This window comes from Plutella xylostella, chromosome 12 (genome assembly GCF_932276165.1).
Source record: "Plutella xylostella chromosome 12, ilPluXylo3.1, whole genome shotgun sequence".
NCBI lineage: Eukaryota > Metazoa > Arthropoda > Insecta > Lepidoptera > Plutellidae > Plutella > Plutella xylostella.
In genome coordinates this window covers 10901487-10917727 of record NC_063992.1, presented here as the reverse complement: position 1 = coordinate 10917727, position 16241 = coordinate 10901487, and the positions used below count along the sequence as shown (strand labels likewise).

The 16241-nt window shown below is 43.0% G+C and overlaps 3 protein-coding genes across 3 annotated transcripts in view; 2 read left to right on the top strand and 1 right to left on the bottom strand.

Annotated features, from left to right (window-relative positions):
* Positions 1–6300, bottom strand: part of LOC125488511 (E3 ubiquitin-protein ligase Ufd4-like) — a 54837-nt gene extending 48537 nt beyond the window's left edge. Inside the window, exons 1-11 of the mRNA XM_048624487.1 lie at positions 6161–6300; positions 4951–5066; positions 4577–4695; positions 4196–4291; positions 3997–4136; positions 3495–3670; positions 2394–2521; positions 1783–1818; positions 1553–1650; positions 991–1241; positions 459–623 (exon numbers count right to left, since the gene is read on the bottom strand). Of these exons, the coding sequence (XP_048480444.1) occupies positions 459–623; positions 991–1241; positions 1553–1650; positions 1783–1818; positions 2394–2521; positions 3495–3670; positions 3997–4136; positions 4196–4291; positions 4577–4695; positions 4951–5066; positions 6161–6300 (1465 nt within the window). The remainder of the gene's footprint in view (positions 1–458; positions 624–990; positions 1242–1552; positions 1651–1782; positions 1819–2393; positions 2522–3494; positions 3671–3996; positions 4137–4195; positions 4292–4576; positions 4696–4950; positions 5067–6160) is intronic.
* Positions 6301–10684: 4384 nt separating this feature from the next.
* LOC105393380 lies at positions 10685–11741 on the top strand. The gene is made up of 2 exons (XM_048624770.1): positions 10685–11069; positions 11508–11741. Exons 1-2 carry the CDS (start codon positions 10887–10889, stop codon positions 11724–11726), a joined length of 402 nt encoding a protein of 133 aa, XP_048480727.1. The 5' UTR covers positions 10685–10886; the 3' UTR covers positions 11727–11741.
* A 245-nt stretch (positions 11742–11986) lies between these two features.
* On the top strand, positions 11987–15569 carry LOC125489304 (malate dehydrogenase-like). Its single transcript, XM_048624769.1, has 5 exons — positions 11987–12217; positions 12641–12835; positions 14085–14217; positions 14704–14878; positions 15351–15569. The coding sequence occupies exons 1-5, from the start codon at positions 12002–12004 to the stop codon at positions 15487–15489; spliced, it is 858 nt and encodes a 285-aa protein (XP_048480726.1). The 5' UTR covers positions 11987–12001; the 3' UTR covers positions 15490–15569.
* The last annotated feature ends 672 nt before the right edge of the window (positions 15570–16241 follow it).

Below are 16241 nucleotides of genomic sequence, written 5' to 3'. Positions count from 1 at the left end.
GATAATGTTTTCCATATCCAAAAAAGGGGTTAGAGAAATGGAATAATGGAAAAAAAATACATAGACCTTTGTGACCTTGGTTAGACCCAGTGACAGGCTGCGTGTCAACTTCCCATCACAGTTTAGTGATGGGAGTTTAAGACCTAGTGTTGGTCATGTCTCTCCCTAGCCTTATCTTTTCAGGTCTTGCCGTCCTTTTCTCGCCACATAGGTATCTGTTGGATAGGCCTCCTATGAATAATCACATACCTTGATCATGTCTCTCTCTAGCCTTATCCAACGGCGTGTTGCCGTCTTCGTCCCTCAAGTCCGCATTGGCTCCATGCCGTAGCAGCACCTTGGCGATGGCGGGGCGGTATATAGTGTTAGATAATCACCTTGATCGTGTCTCTCTCTAGCGGTGTCTTGCCGTCTTTGTCTTAGCTATAGCGGAGCGGTATAAAGAGTTAGATAATCACCTTGATCGTGTCTCTCTCTAGCCTTATCCAGCGGCGTCTTGCCGTCCTCGTCTCTCAAGTCCGCGTTGGCCCCGTGTCGCAACAACACCTTGGCGATGGCGGGGCGGCCGAAGCAAGCGGCGTAGTGGAGGGACGAACTGCGCTGACCGCGGTTCACGTCCGCTCCTGGAGGGTTGGGGATTGGAGGTCAAAATTAAGGAATTTGTGGTGAAGACACGGATGCAGAATAGTCAAGGTAGCGGATGTTAGGTGTTGAAGATAAGGGTTAAGGAAGTGTGGTAATGAAATGGATGCAGAAAACATAACCAAGTTTACGGAGACGGGGCTGGTTTTGACAGCGTGAGAGCTTAAAAGTTAGCGAACTTATTTGAAGGACTATAAACAGCTGATTAAAAAATCTCCAAGCATAAGATTCATATTTTTTTAAAACCATAACGCATATCGATCGCATTAGTCACCGCAAATGGCTGAAGTGCGTTCCTCACTAAACATAAACACGACAAAAAACTAGTAAAACACGTAAAATGCTCACCTTTCTCACACAAAAACTCGACCATCTCCTTGGTCCCAAACGCAGCCGCCCAATTCAGCAACGTCTGTCCCACATCGTCCGTGAAGTTGACATCCACTTGTCCACTCGAGACGGCCGATAATAGCGCCTCCGTGTCCTTCCCCCGGATGCAGTCTATGAGTTGTCTGTGCGACTTGTCTCCGCGCGTGTTGGAAGAACCCTCGCCGGTGGAGGAGGAGGCGGCGGCGGCGGCCGGCTTGCGCGGGGGGGAGCTGCGGGGAGAGAGGAATGTTATCTTTGTTGCACAAATATGAGGAGTTCTAAGGTTTAACTTGGGCTATTGCCCGATAGCCTAAGTTTACTACATAGCGTCGAAAAGTCTAGAGGAGGCAGCTGCTTTCCGCATGACCTGGCATGAAGTCGAATGCGTAGTATAGTATCGGACGAGTGGGAGATCATATTCGATAATCACGAGAATAGGGAGACGAAATATGAAGGTTCGGAGTACAGCTCTTTAACGTATCAGTCTATATCCACGGACACGCACGCCTCCATGGCTCGTGATGACGTCACAACAACTCACGTGTGTATGGCGTGGCTGCCCTCGCACAGCAGCACCAGCAGCAGGTCGGCCAGGCGCATGCACTCGAGGCAGGCGCGCTCGTCCACGGACACGCACGCCTCCATGGCTCGTGATGACGTCACAACAACTCACGTGTGTATGGCGTGGCTGCCCTCGCACAGCAGCACCAGCAGCAGGTCGGCCAGGCGCATGCACTCGAGGCAGGCGCGCTCGTCCACGGACACGCACGCCTCCATGGCGCCGCAGATGTCCAGGCGGACTAGGTCCTGGAATAGAACGTTCGAGGTTATTAGTTTCATATGAGATCCGCGAAATTTGGCGCAGCGTTAGTGTGAATAACGATCAGTGCGTCGCGCTGCCCCAAAGGAACGATCGTCCAAACGTCCCAAAAATGTATGGCAGTGACGACGCTGCGACACCACAACGCACTAGTGGGGCCTCGCCCTTACCTGTCCACGAAAGCCAGTTACAAATCCACTAATAGATTTGGATACAATCTCTGCTCTTTAAATCTCTCTCTCAGCTATGCATGCATGTACCTTGCCCTATTTTCACCTCACTCCATTGGCCAGATCGACAGATGACCTCAACGAATTAAATGAAAGGTATGTGCCTTCATCATCAGCTTAACACAGTGGAGGACCTAAGGCCGCCGGTTACAGAGCTTCACCGACCGTCAGTGCGCGACCATCGGTCCTGACGATACGCATTGAACGACCGTCAGTTTGTATCATTCAGTGCTCTGCGTATTGAATCCATGCGGTCGGATTATTATCAATCTTTAGTCGCTCTCCGCGCTGCCTCGTCCACTAGACTACAGCGGGCTCTACAGTGCACGTACGTGGGTGACCTGGTCGGAGCCGCGGCACAGCGTGCACAGCAGGCTCACGGTGGTGGACACGGCCGGGGACACGCAGCCCGCGCCGCTCTCCGCGCTGCCGAGTCGCCGGACCAGCTCCTCTATCAGACCTGCGGGGTGATTAAAGGTAAAGATAAAATACTCTTTATTGCACACAAGCAGAAATAGTTTCACAAACATAGAAATCAAAATAATTAGTACTTGGCGACATTATTACTAAAAGTTATCTCTTCCAGACAACAACAAAGAAAGGAAATTAAAAGTATGAAAAACCGGCCAAGTGCGAGTCGGGCTCGCGCACAAAGGGTTCCGTAGCAGCAAATATAAACCAAAATTACAGTTAAATCAACCTATCTCAAAAACTATAAGAGATACTTTGATCAAACCAAAAATCGTTGAAAGAGTTAATTAGCATGCATCACATGTAGTTATAAAAATAGAGGGGGGGGACATACTTTTTACGACTTTGAGAGCTGATATCTCAAAAACCGTTCACTTTAAGAAAAATGTTTTTTAGAAAACTTTATATCATTTTAAAAGACCTTTCCATTGATACCCCACACGGGTATGTACATCGAAAAAAAAAATTTCATCCCTCAGTTACATGTATGGGGGGCCCCACCCCCAATTCTTTTTTTTACTATTTAGTGTCATATTTTTGTAGCGGTTCATACAACACATATTCCCATCAAATTTCATCACTGTAGTACTTATAGTTTCCGAGTAAATCGGCTGTGACAGACGGACAGACGGACAGACGGACAGACGGACAGACGGACATGACGAAACTATAAGGGTTCCGTTTTTGCCATTTTGGCTACGGAACCCTAAAAAAGGGTACAAGTGTAATTGTTGGTTGGTTAATCTGCACTTCGTTGGAGTTTCGGTGAGTAGGTAAAGTTGTATTTAACTCAAATATTAAATACATTTTGTACTGACTGACAGACGTTTGACAGGCTACTAAATACGTTTAGCGTTTGGTGAAATTCCACCTAAGGATAGGGAGTGGGGAGACTTGAACTATACCTAAGAAGGTATGAATACTTTACTGCCATCTAGCGTCACAAATAGCAACAAACTAACCGTGCCTAGCCAGCGGCGCGGGGTCGGTATGCGCGCGCGCAAACCTATCCGCTAGCGACGCGAAGCAACGCAGCGCTGCGTCGGCAACACGAGTGTCGCTGTGGCGTAGTAGTGACGACAGTGACGACACGGCCGAGTCCACGCGCCCGGAGCCGGGCTCCATCTTGCCGCACACCCTGAGGATGAAGGGAATCGTTAGAGAGGGAAATGTGAATGGTGTTCCACAAGGCAGCATTCTTGAGCCTACTCTTTTGATAATTAATCTTACGATGATGATGATAGGATGATAATACGTATAATTTGTATGATGAGATTTCATGAGATAGAAATAAGTTTTAGAAACAAAATGGAAACAGCTGGCATTACGTCAGTGGGGTATAGTGCTATGATAAATGCGATATAAAGGGAGATAATTATCTGTCATATTTAGATTGTTTCTTTATTCGCACGGCTTATACAGGACTTTTCATTCCCTGTAACTTTACAAAGGCCTTCCACACACCTGGACACGACGGCCATGGCGGAGTGCAGCGTGTCCTTGTGCACGTGCGTCCCGTGCGACGTGATGAAGTGCAGCACGCACGGCAGCCCGCCGCCCTCCCACACCGCGCCCGCCTCGCGCGTGCACACTAGCTCCAGCACCTGGGGGACACACACCTGGACACGACGGCCATGGCGGAGTGCAGCGTGTCCTTGTGCACGTGCGTCCCGTGCGACGTGATGAAGTGCAGCACGCACGGCAGCCCGCCGCCCTCCCACACCGCGCCCGCCTCGCGCGTGCACACTAGCTCCAGCACCTGGGGGGGACACGGGTAGGGGTTTAGATTCTGGGGTATGCGTTGAACGAAATTATAGAAAGTAAAGTTCAGGGAAATTGAGCTACTTTTTTGTTTTGTCTCGACAGTAGAAACAAACTTTCTGAAATCTTGGTGTTTAGACTTCAGTCAAGTTTTGTTAAAAACATCCAGGATATTCCAGCTACGATACGATATGATACGCCTTCTTTTACGGACTTACAAATCTAAATAGGTCTTCCCATGACTATGAAAACTATGAATAAGGATAGATGTGGTTAGACCCACCTTAATGCACTGCTCTGCGAGGTCCTTGCTGGTGCGGTTGTTGGGGTCCACGGTCAGCAGGCGGTTGCAGATCGCCTTCACCGCGCCGTCGATCGCCACGATGCGCCGAGTGCACTCCGCTGGAAGGTGAAACCATTCTTAGTTATCATCATCAGCCTGTGTTGGTAGACGCTGGTTGAAGACAGAGTGGGAGACCTTTCGAGAGGTCTATGTAAGATATTAACCTATAGTAAGAGCAATCGATTTAAAGAGGCCTGATATTTTCTGAGGTGATGTCATTAAAGCCTGACATGCTCCAAGAAGGAAATCAGCAAAACACCTACCTACCATCACCAAGAAATATAACAATAAGCTGCGTAAGTAAGGATACAAACCTGAGACATCCAAGTAGTAGGTGATGGCCCGGGCGGTGACCTCGAGCACATTGTCCGGGGCGCACTCATCCAGGAAGATCTTGCACAGAGCGGGAAGAAACGTCCTGGGAGGGCAGCTGGGGGACAAAATACTGTTAGTTTTACAGTAATGCAAAGGCTGGAACAAATAAATTTAAGCGATTATACCATGTTATACAGTGTTGCAAAGGTCAAATTGCATTATGTTATAAGAGTAACCATTTGTGCCTAAGGACTATACTATGTTATTTCCCATTCAATAAAAATATGGAATACCTATATACTATACATACGTGGAAAAGAACAACTATACTATGCTAAACCAAGGTTTCTTACATGAGAACCACTTTCGTTCATTTACAAAATATAGCATTTTAATTGATGCATTCATCTACTTCTTCATGCTGACATTGACTATTATAAACTAACCAAGTATCCAATAAAACATTGAATCTTGTGACAATAGAATTCAGGTCACAACTTCTAATGGATTAGTCATACAAAAAAGGTTAAGCTCAAGACCAGGGACGTTTTCTATGCATAAATCATAGTATCTTCTAATGAATAATTAATTATTTCAGGTATAAACATAAACAATGGTTAGTTTTCAAAGTCAGTCATTAGAGCATTCAATTACATAAAGGTATACTTGATCAATATGGATTGATGGTAGTGGGGAGGTATATTAATTTGTAATAATAAATAAGTAGGTATATAATATTCAGTTCAGACTAAAACATACATACAGCATACCAAGCCATAAAAATAGAGTACCACATGAATTCATTATAAAAATCAATACAGTGACCTTTGAGCTGGGATTGTTATTTTCCTTTAACCTTTATAATCAACCAATCTTTAGCATTACAGAACAATGAGGTGAAAAAATTACTGCTTACATAATAATAAATCACATTTCCTGCATTTAATGAAATACAAGAACATCTTATATTCCTCACAACAGTCAAAGTCGTGTGTAGAATTTGTCAACTTGGTGAAAGGATTATCTAATAAGAATAACATTTTCTGATTTCAGGGTGCACCAGACACAGATGATAGTAATGTCACTTGGGGTAGCTCCTTTTATACACTCACAGTCAGAGTAGTGGGTCTAAATGTAATGACTCTAATGCCTAATGCCACCACAGTGTAAAATCTAAAATTCTAATAGCTGCCTAGCCATAGCGCTCACCTCTCGAAGCAGCGGTCGACGTTGTCGGACATGAGCAGCAGCATGCACAGCTGCTCGAGCGCGATGAGCTGCATGTCGCGCTCGTCGCCCTGCCCCGTCAGCAGCCATTCCAGCAGCGTCTCTGGATCCACCTCCGCCATCTGTGTGTTGGAGCTGGGTTAGCATGTGACTATATGATGTATGTTATGTGATCTTTAGAATGTTTTAAAGCAAGTCTTATGTTTAGTGGGGCATCTAAGTTTATGATTTCTGCCGCGCATAATAAATGTTCTTTCGGATGGGGGAAATATTTGTTTGTAGCAATACATGAAATGTTCCATACCTTTCTGGTTTGTTATGAAGAAAGCCTGGAATAAAAACAACAGCAAATTATCAAACAAATTGTTATCAGGTAAAGGTTATCATTATCACAAAAATAAATGGCCTTGATCTACTTCTTCTAGAAAAGATTACTAAACTAACGAAATGAAGCTCAGTTAAATATGGTTATTAGGCTAAACATGAAATATTGTGTGAATAATGATCATTTTAAAATGGAAATACCAAGAATTAAGGCTTCTTAACTAATAATAAAGCTCACTAAATTGTAAGGAAAGTGTTATGTAGTTGAGTTTAATGTATGTATGGTTAACCTTCTAGTAAACAGTTATTAGGTAAATAGATAAAGCATCTGGAATCCTCTGTAGCATGAACAAACTTCTTGGTTCAGTGAACTCAATCCCACACACTTTTTTTGGCACCAACCATAAGTTACAGAAGAACTCACTGAGTAAACATTTTAAAATGGATTACTACACTGTTATTAGTAATCTTACGGAATTCTGACAGTTATCAATTTTAGACAAATCAGAGATCACAAACCTTTTTGGGCTGGGCACTTTTTCAATACGAGTCTGGACATCTGAGACTATAATATATTTTTTTTAGTCCCTGTATCCATTTTATTAAGTGCGGCGCCCCAAATTAAAAGGGGATTTACCTACGGTGAGAAATAATTACCGTACCTACCTAAATATATTACAAACAGTGAAAAATACAATTAAAGATAATCTCAATTATCTTATATAATTATCGCTGTCGTAGAAAATATATCTAAAAACAACTAGTAATTATTTTTGAAACGGTAGCCGCGCCGATGTCAGGGCGATGTTGCGTTCGTATTTGAATAGAGGTAAAAAAAAGAGATGTCGCTCTATAAAATTGTATTGTGTGCACTGACTGGCTTGCGTGTCGTCACAGCAAACTGTGCGTCTAAAATGTGCGGTGGTGGTACCAAATTAGCGATACAGGTGAAATTGTGTCAGCGACTCATCGCTGGGAGTAAGACAGCAGAACACGTTTACCCCATCGGTCATCGGTTCTTCGACAGATGTGACCAGCCCATTGCCACTTAAGCTTACTAACTCGGTGAGCTATGTCGGTGACTTTAGTTCTCTGTCAGATTACTTCGTTCCGGATGCGATCTTTCAAGTATAGCTCCAAGCATAGCTCTTTCCATAGCTCGCTGAGTGACCTTCAGTTTGTGAACCAGTCCCACAGTAAGTGTCCACGTTTTAGCCCCATAGGTCATAACCGGCAGGACACACTGATCAAAGACTTTCGTCTTGAGACTTTGTGGTATGGGCGACGAGAAGACTTGACGAAGTTTGCCAAATGCTGCCCAGCCCAATTGTATTCTTCTATTGACCTCTGATTGGAAGTTGTTTCTACCCAGCTGCAGAGTCTGTCCAATCCAGTGGCGTGCTTTGGGAGGGAATACGTCCAGCAGTGAACTGCTATAGGTATGACGATGGATGGATGATGATGGATTTGTTTATTAAAATCTCTACCTAATCATCACTATTATCATCATCATCATCAGTATCTTCATCATCAGCATCGCTGACTTTAATTATTAGAGATTCTGTAACTCTGTCGATAAAATCGTCGAGAGTGCACATCTTATCTTCCTCTTTTATTGTGTGGCTGATGCATGCTTGCCATCTCTCAGGAGTAACTTTTTTTATACCTTCTAGTAGTAGTTTTTTAACTTCCGCCATTTTGTAGGTTGTGTTGTGTCTTGCGACATGCCCCTTCACTTGAGCCCACACCAATTTTTGAAATTGATTAAAAAGGTTTATTATCCCTGAATTTAGTAGGAAGTGATGCCATGCTAAATAATAAAATAAAGCAATTAAAATTAATTCGATACATGGGTCGTGAGTCGTGATCCTACTTCATATTATAAATGCGAAAGTTTGTAAGTGCATATGTGTATGTATGTATGTATGTATGTGTGTATGTTTGTTATTTCTTCACGTCAAAACGGCTGAACCGATTTTAATGAAATTTGGAATGAAGTTAGCTGACACCCTGGATTAACACATATGTTACTTTTTATCGCGGAATTCCCACGGGAAAACTTATTAAGGCGAAGCGAAGCTCGCGGGAACAGCTATTATATTGAAATATTTGTTATTTTTGTATTAGTTTACTTGAGCAAGTAAATATTTAGATTTATCTTTTTGTATAAAAATATTAAGAAAAAATTATTGCCCAGAAATGGATCGCAATTTTTCATTTTTTCGGTAAAGAACTTTTTTAGTAGCATCACTTATAAAATGTCAGAATTCTTTCCAATTAAAAATCAGAGAGTAGAGCCATTTAGATCAATGATTATGTTCTGTAATAGGACAAAGTAGGTTACCTACACCATTCAAAATCGCGGAAGTAGTGAAACCTTTCTCTTTTGCATCGCAATCTAAACTATTCATGTAGGTTATTAGGTATTATTGGATAACTGGAGGCAGCATACACGAGCTGGATTTCGAGATTGGAATAGCTAGAGTAACAAACAAACCACCAGCTCAATGATATTATTAAAAGTAAGCAATGACGAAAATCTAACTGGACCGTGCTACTTACTCAATTAACCATAATAAACTCCTATCGTCACAATCTTCATAAGAATCTTTTCCTCGATAGAGTAAGCTCAAATCAAAATTATAAAGTTATAACAGAAATAACTCAAGAATACGACGCAAATAGTTACTTTTCTCAATATTTTTCAGTCAATCAATCGCCATTTCCCTTTTATTTTTTATTTAGACCACAGAGCAAAAAAAACTGCCTTTAGCTCTGTGGCAAACTGTAAATAGAGAAAGTTCTCAGAATAATAATACCTTCGAAATTATTCCATTGCCAATGGCATGAAATGTCGACTTGGGAGATTTTCGGATATCAAGTCAGTTCTTCTCATGGAAGTAATAAGTACCTACTTACCGTAAGTACTTATTACTTCCATGGTTCTTCTCTTAATGATAAGTATTTTTCATACAACGCATGCAGTTTTCGTCGTTCTTTTAGCGCCATCTATGATTTATCCTTTTTTTTCGAGCTGTCAGAATAAGCGCGCGGATCCGCTAGCGCTTATTCTTTAATCGAACCACGATATTTCTGCAACTATTTACCATTGAAAGCGTCAAGAAAACATATTTAGTTATTAAGTATTTAGATGCCAGATATGGGATTTAGATGAACAAACTTAGCATAAATATAATAAAAAAGTCAATTTGGTCTTCTAAGTGCTTTTTCATCCACCACGCCAGTACAATTTGACAAAGTAACTAGGTATGTTGAGAGCATGGAAGTAGATTTCTACTTCCATGGCTGAGAGCTGAGATTTAATATTTCAGCGCAACATAATAAAATGAGGATTTCATAAGCTAATTTTGTTAACATAGAGTAATAATAATAAAAATAAAATCAGTGTGGCTGATTTATAGCTTGTGCCGAGATATTCTAGTTCATAACAGATTTATGCCCTGCCTGCACGACACCATTGACACCACCAGCCTATTGCTCTGTGCTCAAGGAAATTAAAAAACACAACACAAACACAATGCAAGGGGGGGTCAGTGCCATAATGGCTGAACTTTTAGTAGAAGGTAGCGCCATCTCTTTATATTACTCTTACTACCAAAAAAGATGTAAGATGGCGTTATGAACAAGACCATAGAATAATAACAAGACACATAGATAAGTAGAATTTGAATGTTAACATTGTCATGATCTATGGCTATTATGAAGAAATTGCGTGTCAGTGTCAGTTCAGTTGTCTTACAATCTCTCGCAAATAAATTTTTTGTAATAAAAGCTTATACTCTCGGTATATCGTTATTTATAAATTTTATATACCTACAAATAAAAATAAACATGGTGTGTAAAGAAAAAGCATCTTTATCCGCAAAAAGTGCTTTTAATGAACATGCGATCCGATCGCGCGATCCAAGGAATCTTACATACTAAACTTCTTGGATCGGGCGATCGGATCGCATTGGATCGTTTGGTGGAGATCCGGCTATCAACTTGTGATAACAATATCTATATATACCGGGTGTCCCAACAGGGCACCCTGTATGTATGTACAATGAGGCTAAGAAATATAAAGAGATGGCGCTGTTCAGTATGACGTATAGAGTATGACAAAAAACTCCTCGAGATGGCACTCTTTTCACAATTGTTTATTTTTTCTCTATGACACAATGTTTCAAAATACCTTGGCGATATGGCGTCGTTATATTCAAAAATATTCTTGTTAAATTAAACTTACTCTATGCAAATAATATTAACTAAGTAATATAAGTCACAAAAAACCAATAATGCGGGTGAAAGTTTAAAAAACAATGCAAATTATGTAATATATACAAAAACTATTATATGGGCAGGCAAGGCAGGATAGGAAGATATGGCTACCCTAGTGGTAGGTGCCGCGAGGGTTGCTCAGGGGCTGCTGCGGGCGCGCGGGGGGACGGTGCGGGTGCCGTGCGGGGCGCGGGGAGTGGAGAACTTCGTGACGTCACCCACCTTCGCGCAGTTAGACCAATACTGCGAGCGAGTTTGCCATGTGACGAGGGTTCCTCCTCAAAAGGTAAATATCCTAATGTTGTTCTGAGGAATTAGTGCAGGTAAAGGTTGCTCACATGGTAGATGATGATGGCCTACTCCTCCCCGTATATCTGATTACTGTTCGCTATGTGGGTAGTTTCCGCTGCTCCGAAAGTCCGATCCTACTTATATGATTTTCTTCTACTTAATGAGTCGGTGACTAACAGTAGAGCTAGACTACAATAGGGTCTATCGCCGTGGCTAAAGGATTGGTTAGGCAGATTAGCGTCAGTCGCTTACTAACCAGGATTCGCTGGACGTAGGTAGCTCTACCTTCTGTTCTGACCCGTCACACGAGCTCGTTTTATACACCCTTATACATAATCATTGAACCCAAACAAACTCAAACCTTTCCCACGCAGCCAAGCTCCCGCAAAAACCAAGGTTTCTTACATCAGCATACAGCACGTCTGTTTACCAGGTGACGGTGATAGGCGCCGGGTCCCCAGTAGGCCGCATCGCCTGCCTGTTCCTGAAGCAGCAGCCGCTGATCAAGGTGCTGTCCATGTTCGACTACGACGAGGAGAACAACGTGATCGGGGAGGCCCAGGACATCGCGCATATTGACACCAGTACGAGGGTCGAGGCGTACCAGGGAATGGGCACGCTTATCGATGCTGTTTGTGTATGTTTGCTTTGATATTGAGCTACAGCGAATGTAAAGTAGAATAAAGCAGATTGATTTGGTGTAGAAAAGGTACTGTGAAGAACAGAATAGCGTAAGCAGTGGAGAGCGAGAACGCCCCATATTAGATAATATGGTGATATATTAGGGGGTTTAGGGAAGGCGGTTTTGCTAGGCTGAAATAAGGCAAGAGGTGAAGGTGGAATAGGGCGCGAACCGCGGTGGAATACCCTCAATGCGGTCAAGAGCCATTAGTCTTTCTTTTTAAACTGAAGCTGCTATCTACTTAGATGACCAGACATTATGGTTTCCAACAGGATGCAGACGTAGTCCTAATCTGCGGCGGCCCCGGCGGGGGGCCGGGCCTGGCGTGCGAGCGGCAGCTGTTCCTACAGAACATGGCGCACGTGCACGCCGCCACGCGCGCCGCGGCCGAGCGCGCGCCTCACGCCGTGCTGGCTGTACAGACTCCGCCGCTTGACTGCAACTTCGCGCTTGTCATGCATGTGAGTAACTGGATGGCGCGAGTAAAACGAGCTGCGAGCCGTTGGACTTAGCTGGAGCGAGGCCATAAGTACAGCCGAAGATAGGCGGATGTGGCGGACGTCAGTGGAGACCCTCTGCACCTCTCGGGTGCCATAGGACAACAACACAACATAACTGGATGGAAGCAAGATTTAGTTATGACCTTATGAGGTAGGGGGATTTGGTGTTCCAACCACTACCCATGCTTTTACTAGCAGCAATCCTAATATACCCAAATGCAACTTCCGTTTGTATACCTTCATAATGAGACCAAAATCACTGACACTCACATTTATCTCCAAGAATGAGGAGAGAGTACGCTCAAGACCCCATTGTTCTTTAATCTCCAAGAAGCTCTACCTCCCCACGAAAATCTCTCAACTCCCCTACTCTTTCCTGACCAGACGCTGAAACTCCTCAAGAAGTACGACGCGCGGCGAGTGCTCGGCGTGAACGCCATCAGCTCCATGCGGGCCAACCAGCTGCTGGCGTCCATCACGGGCAGCGAGCCGGGCGCCGGCGCCGTGCCCGTCGTGGGCGGCGGCTGCCGCTGCACCCGCGTGCCCGTGTTCGCTAGTAAGGCTGCTGGGATACCGAGGGTAAGCTGATCAACATGCTTCAGCGAAAGGAGTTTGCTAACGGTGGATCCTGGGCGGTTATATGCCTACCGACTGGATATACTTATGTAGTACTACTATAGCTATAGTCGTTTGCAATAGAATCCAACAATCATGTAAACAAACCAAATTGTCACGATTACTCCGTAATGACATACATTTGACGATCAATTATGAACATAGTCTGATTTCAACGAACGCACCATTGTTTTCACATTATCTTCAACACGATTTAACTTGTATTTATAAGTTAAATTAGTTAAAACATTTTCAACGTAAAAATTTCGAAGTATTTGACAAGCTGTCATCTTAGTTTTTTACTCATCGAACTCTATAAATCTTTGAAAAGTTAGTGTTGTTCGTAATCTGAAGTTATCTTTTATTTTTAATTTAATAAATTATTTTAATTTAATATTATTTGAATACAATAATATATATTTTTTCAAGAGCTTAATATAATTAACCAAAACGAAAAAGGGAAGAGGAAGAAATGAAAAAGCTAGATGGCATTTTAGACACGGCAAGCGATGACATAGTGGTTCCATTTATAATTACGGTCACCGGCGACACTTCTGATAGTGATGATGACGAAGACGAAGATTTAAATTTGTTTGACACTTTTTTGTATATATAATCAGTTTTATTTTATAGTCTATGGCTTATATATTTAATCTAATTAGAACACTATGAAATCACTATGGGCATAAACAATACGCTGTCAATGTCAGTCCGCCATATTTGTTTACATGATTGTTGGATTCTATTGCAAACGACTATATGTAGACTATGAGAAATGGCTTCCTTTCCTGCTCAATTAGTTAAATCCAGCTTTTCGCTACTCTATTATAAAAGCTAAGAAAGCCTTACAATCAGCGCCATCTAAAGGTATTTTTCTTGCTGCTTCTCGCTACAAATTGGTAGTTATCGTTACTATGTACAAATGTACTTACTAAGTAGGTACTTCTGTTGTAGAATGAGAAAGCCCTATACTATCGATTATCGCTTTAGCTCATGCCAAAGCTAATGAAATAGACATAGTTAAGTATGATAGATGCTTTTAGCATTAAGTCCACCTAATTGTACATAATTACTTTTGTATATTGTGCAATGAAGAATAAATAAATAAATAAATAAATAAATAATTCAGATTTTACAGTTATTTCCAAAAGCACAACTCTCAGATACTTGTCCACCGCGGTAGACTTATCCAATACCTACCTACCTCTTGCAGAAGCAACTGGAGCACATGTCGGAGCTGGTGCGCGGGGCCGACGACATCATCTGCCGCGTGAAGGGGCGCCGCGAGGAGGCCCCCCTGTCCACCGGGTTCGCCACCGCGCGCTTCGTTACTAATATTGTTCAGGGTTAGCATCTTGAAATGTTAAGACAATCAAAATTCAAAGATGCCTATTTTCATTAGAAATTTTTGCTAAAAAATCAGGTGATAAGTGACTAGTGACTACTGCTAATAGTGGCTGGATGAGGATGAAGTATTGTGATAGTGTTGTGTGGCTGTTAGTAGGCGTTGAAGAGAAGAATGGTTGAATTTGTAGTTGCCATCGTGGTGAAAGGATTCGTCAGTTAGTTGGGTCTTGGTCTAACTGTCCAGGGTGCGCCGGGCTTATTTACAAGTGCATTTGATACGTCACTCTTAAAGGTTGCCTAGAAGAGATCGCTTATAGCGATAAGGCCGTGTTATATCCACTGTATAAATTGTTATTTATGTTCTGTTTAGTCAATTAAGTAGTATTGTATTATATTCTAGAGTAATTATACCTACCCCTGCGGTAACTGTCAAACCTGCAATCAATTTCCCTGGTCACTACAAACCCTCCTCCCCGCACTCCCAGGCCTGTTCTCCCGTCCAACCACCATAGACAGTGCTCTAGTGGAGCAAGGGTCCTCCGACAGCTGCTACGGGTTGGCAGTCTGCGCGACCCCGGTGACGGTGGGCGCCGCCGGGGTGCAGCAGTACATGGTGCCGGCTCTTAGTGAAGCTGAGAAGGCGCTGCTTGAGAGCTCCAAGTGGGTGATAGTTTTGGTTTTTGTTGTTACTTTAAGAGTTTGCACAAGGTTTCTATTTAAAACTGCATTTCCAGTAAGACTGTTCTGAGTTTTCAGGACAAATAATTTAAAAACTTTGACTGTTTTCATTGTCATAGCAATTCTACAAATATGTGACTCTGCTACATTATAAACTTGCGTCATCTACCAACAATCTCACGGTTTTCCTGTTTATAAGGGCCCCGGCATACCCGACACTCGAAGCGGAGTAGAGCTGTTTTGTTTTGCCATAATACCAAATGTGTCTCTGCCGCGTGAGCACTATCACCAACGCAGCGGAGGCCCCAAAAGATCAGAAGATAGCACGGGGCGAAATTAAGACGTGACAAAAGTTCTCCGTCGCGCTCGCTCTTAAGGCTGCGCGATGCAAAACTTTTGTCACGTCTTATGCGCCCCGTGCATCCCCTTCTGGTAAAACAAGCCACCCTTCCAGATGTGACCTGGAAGACCTGCTGTCCCTGGGCCGCTGCCACGCCACGGGAGAGCCGTACCGCCCGCCGCGCTGCCGCTACCAGCCCGCCAGCCTCGCCGGACTGTGCCCAGACTGTCTGAAGACGCATGCCGTCGTGTGATCTACCATATTCAAATCATGGATGCTTAGGAAGAACGAAGTTGGGGACTTGTTGCAATAAATGGAAGTGCCTGACATGTAGCGTTCGTTTCTATTTTGTAAAGTTAGAGTTACCCTATAGACTATAGAGTATTAAACTTCACACTACCACCATTGAAATTTTCTGAATTTATTTTTACTTTATTTCTGGAGTGCTTTGTAAGTACCTAACTACGCTACGTAACTATGTTGTAGACAGGTAAGTTTCTTACCATTCACCTTGATGGCAACTTAAGGGCCCGTACAGGGTGACGTGCCGCGCCAATTTTGGGTTTTCAATGCTCTTCACACAGCACACGCAGTGACACGCACACATGTAAGTTTGCACAGTGGGTCGATAAACTTTTACTCGCCAACTTTATTGACAATTATGTTCAAGTACATTTTGGGTGATTTTAGGGTAAGTAAGTATAATTCTTACTTACACTGGTAGGCACCAGGAAAGAGTAGAAATTAATAGGGGTGCCACTTTACTCTATACTCGGAACCCGATTAGCTTTCTCAAACAAATGTGGTATTTACTTGTAGAAAGGTAACTAAAAGTATTAAAGTGTAGATAATAAGTTTCGGGCATCCTCCAGCCAAATGAACCCCGACGACAAAGCAAAGTAAATACATAGTGTCGCAAAAGGGCTATACTAAGCCAAAAGGGGATGACTCAAGGGGTCATTCTGAACAACTTTTGTTCTACGAGATTTGCAAATTCGCGAAAAA

Excerpts from the sequence above, each read along its gene's own strand:
- LOC105393380 (XM_048624770.1), top strand. The coding sequence starts at position 10,887 with ATGGCTACCCTAGTGGTAGGTGCCGCGAGGGTTGCTCAGGGGCTGCTG. Across the intron at positions 11,070-11,507 it reads CGAGGGTTCCTCCTCAAAAG|GTGACGGTGATAGGCGCCGG; the intron begins GTAAATATCCTA and ends TCTGTTTACCAG.
- LOC125489304 (XM_048624769.1), top strand. The coding sequence starts at position 12,002 with ATGACCAGACATTATGGTTTCCAACAGGATGCAGACGTAGTCCTAATC. Across the intron at positions 12,836-14,084 it reads AGGCTGCTGGGATACCGAGG|AAGCAACTGGAGCACATGTC; the intron begins GTAAGCTGATCA and ends TACCTCTTGCAG. Across the intron at positions 14,879-15,350 it reads GCGCTGCTTGAGAGCTCCAA|ATGTGACCTGGAAGACCTGC; the intron begins GTGGGTGATAGT and ends CCACCCTTCCAG.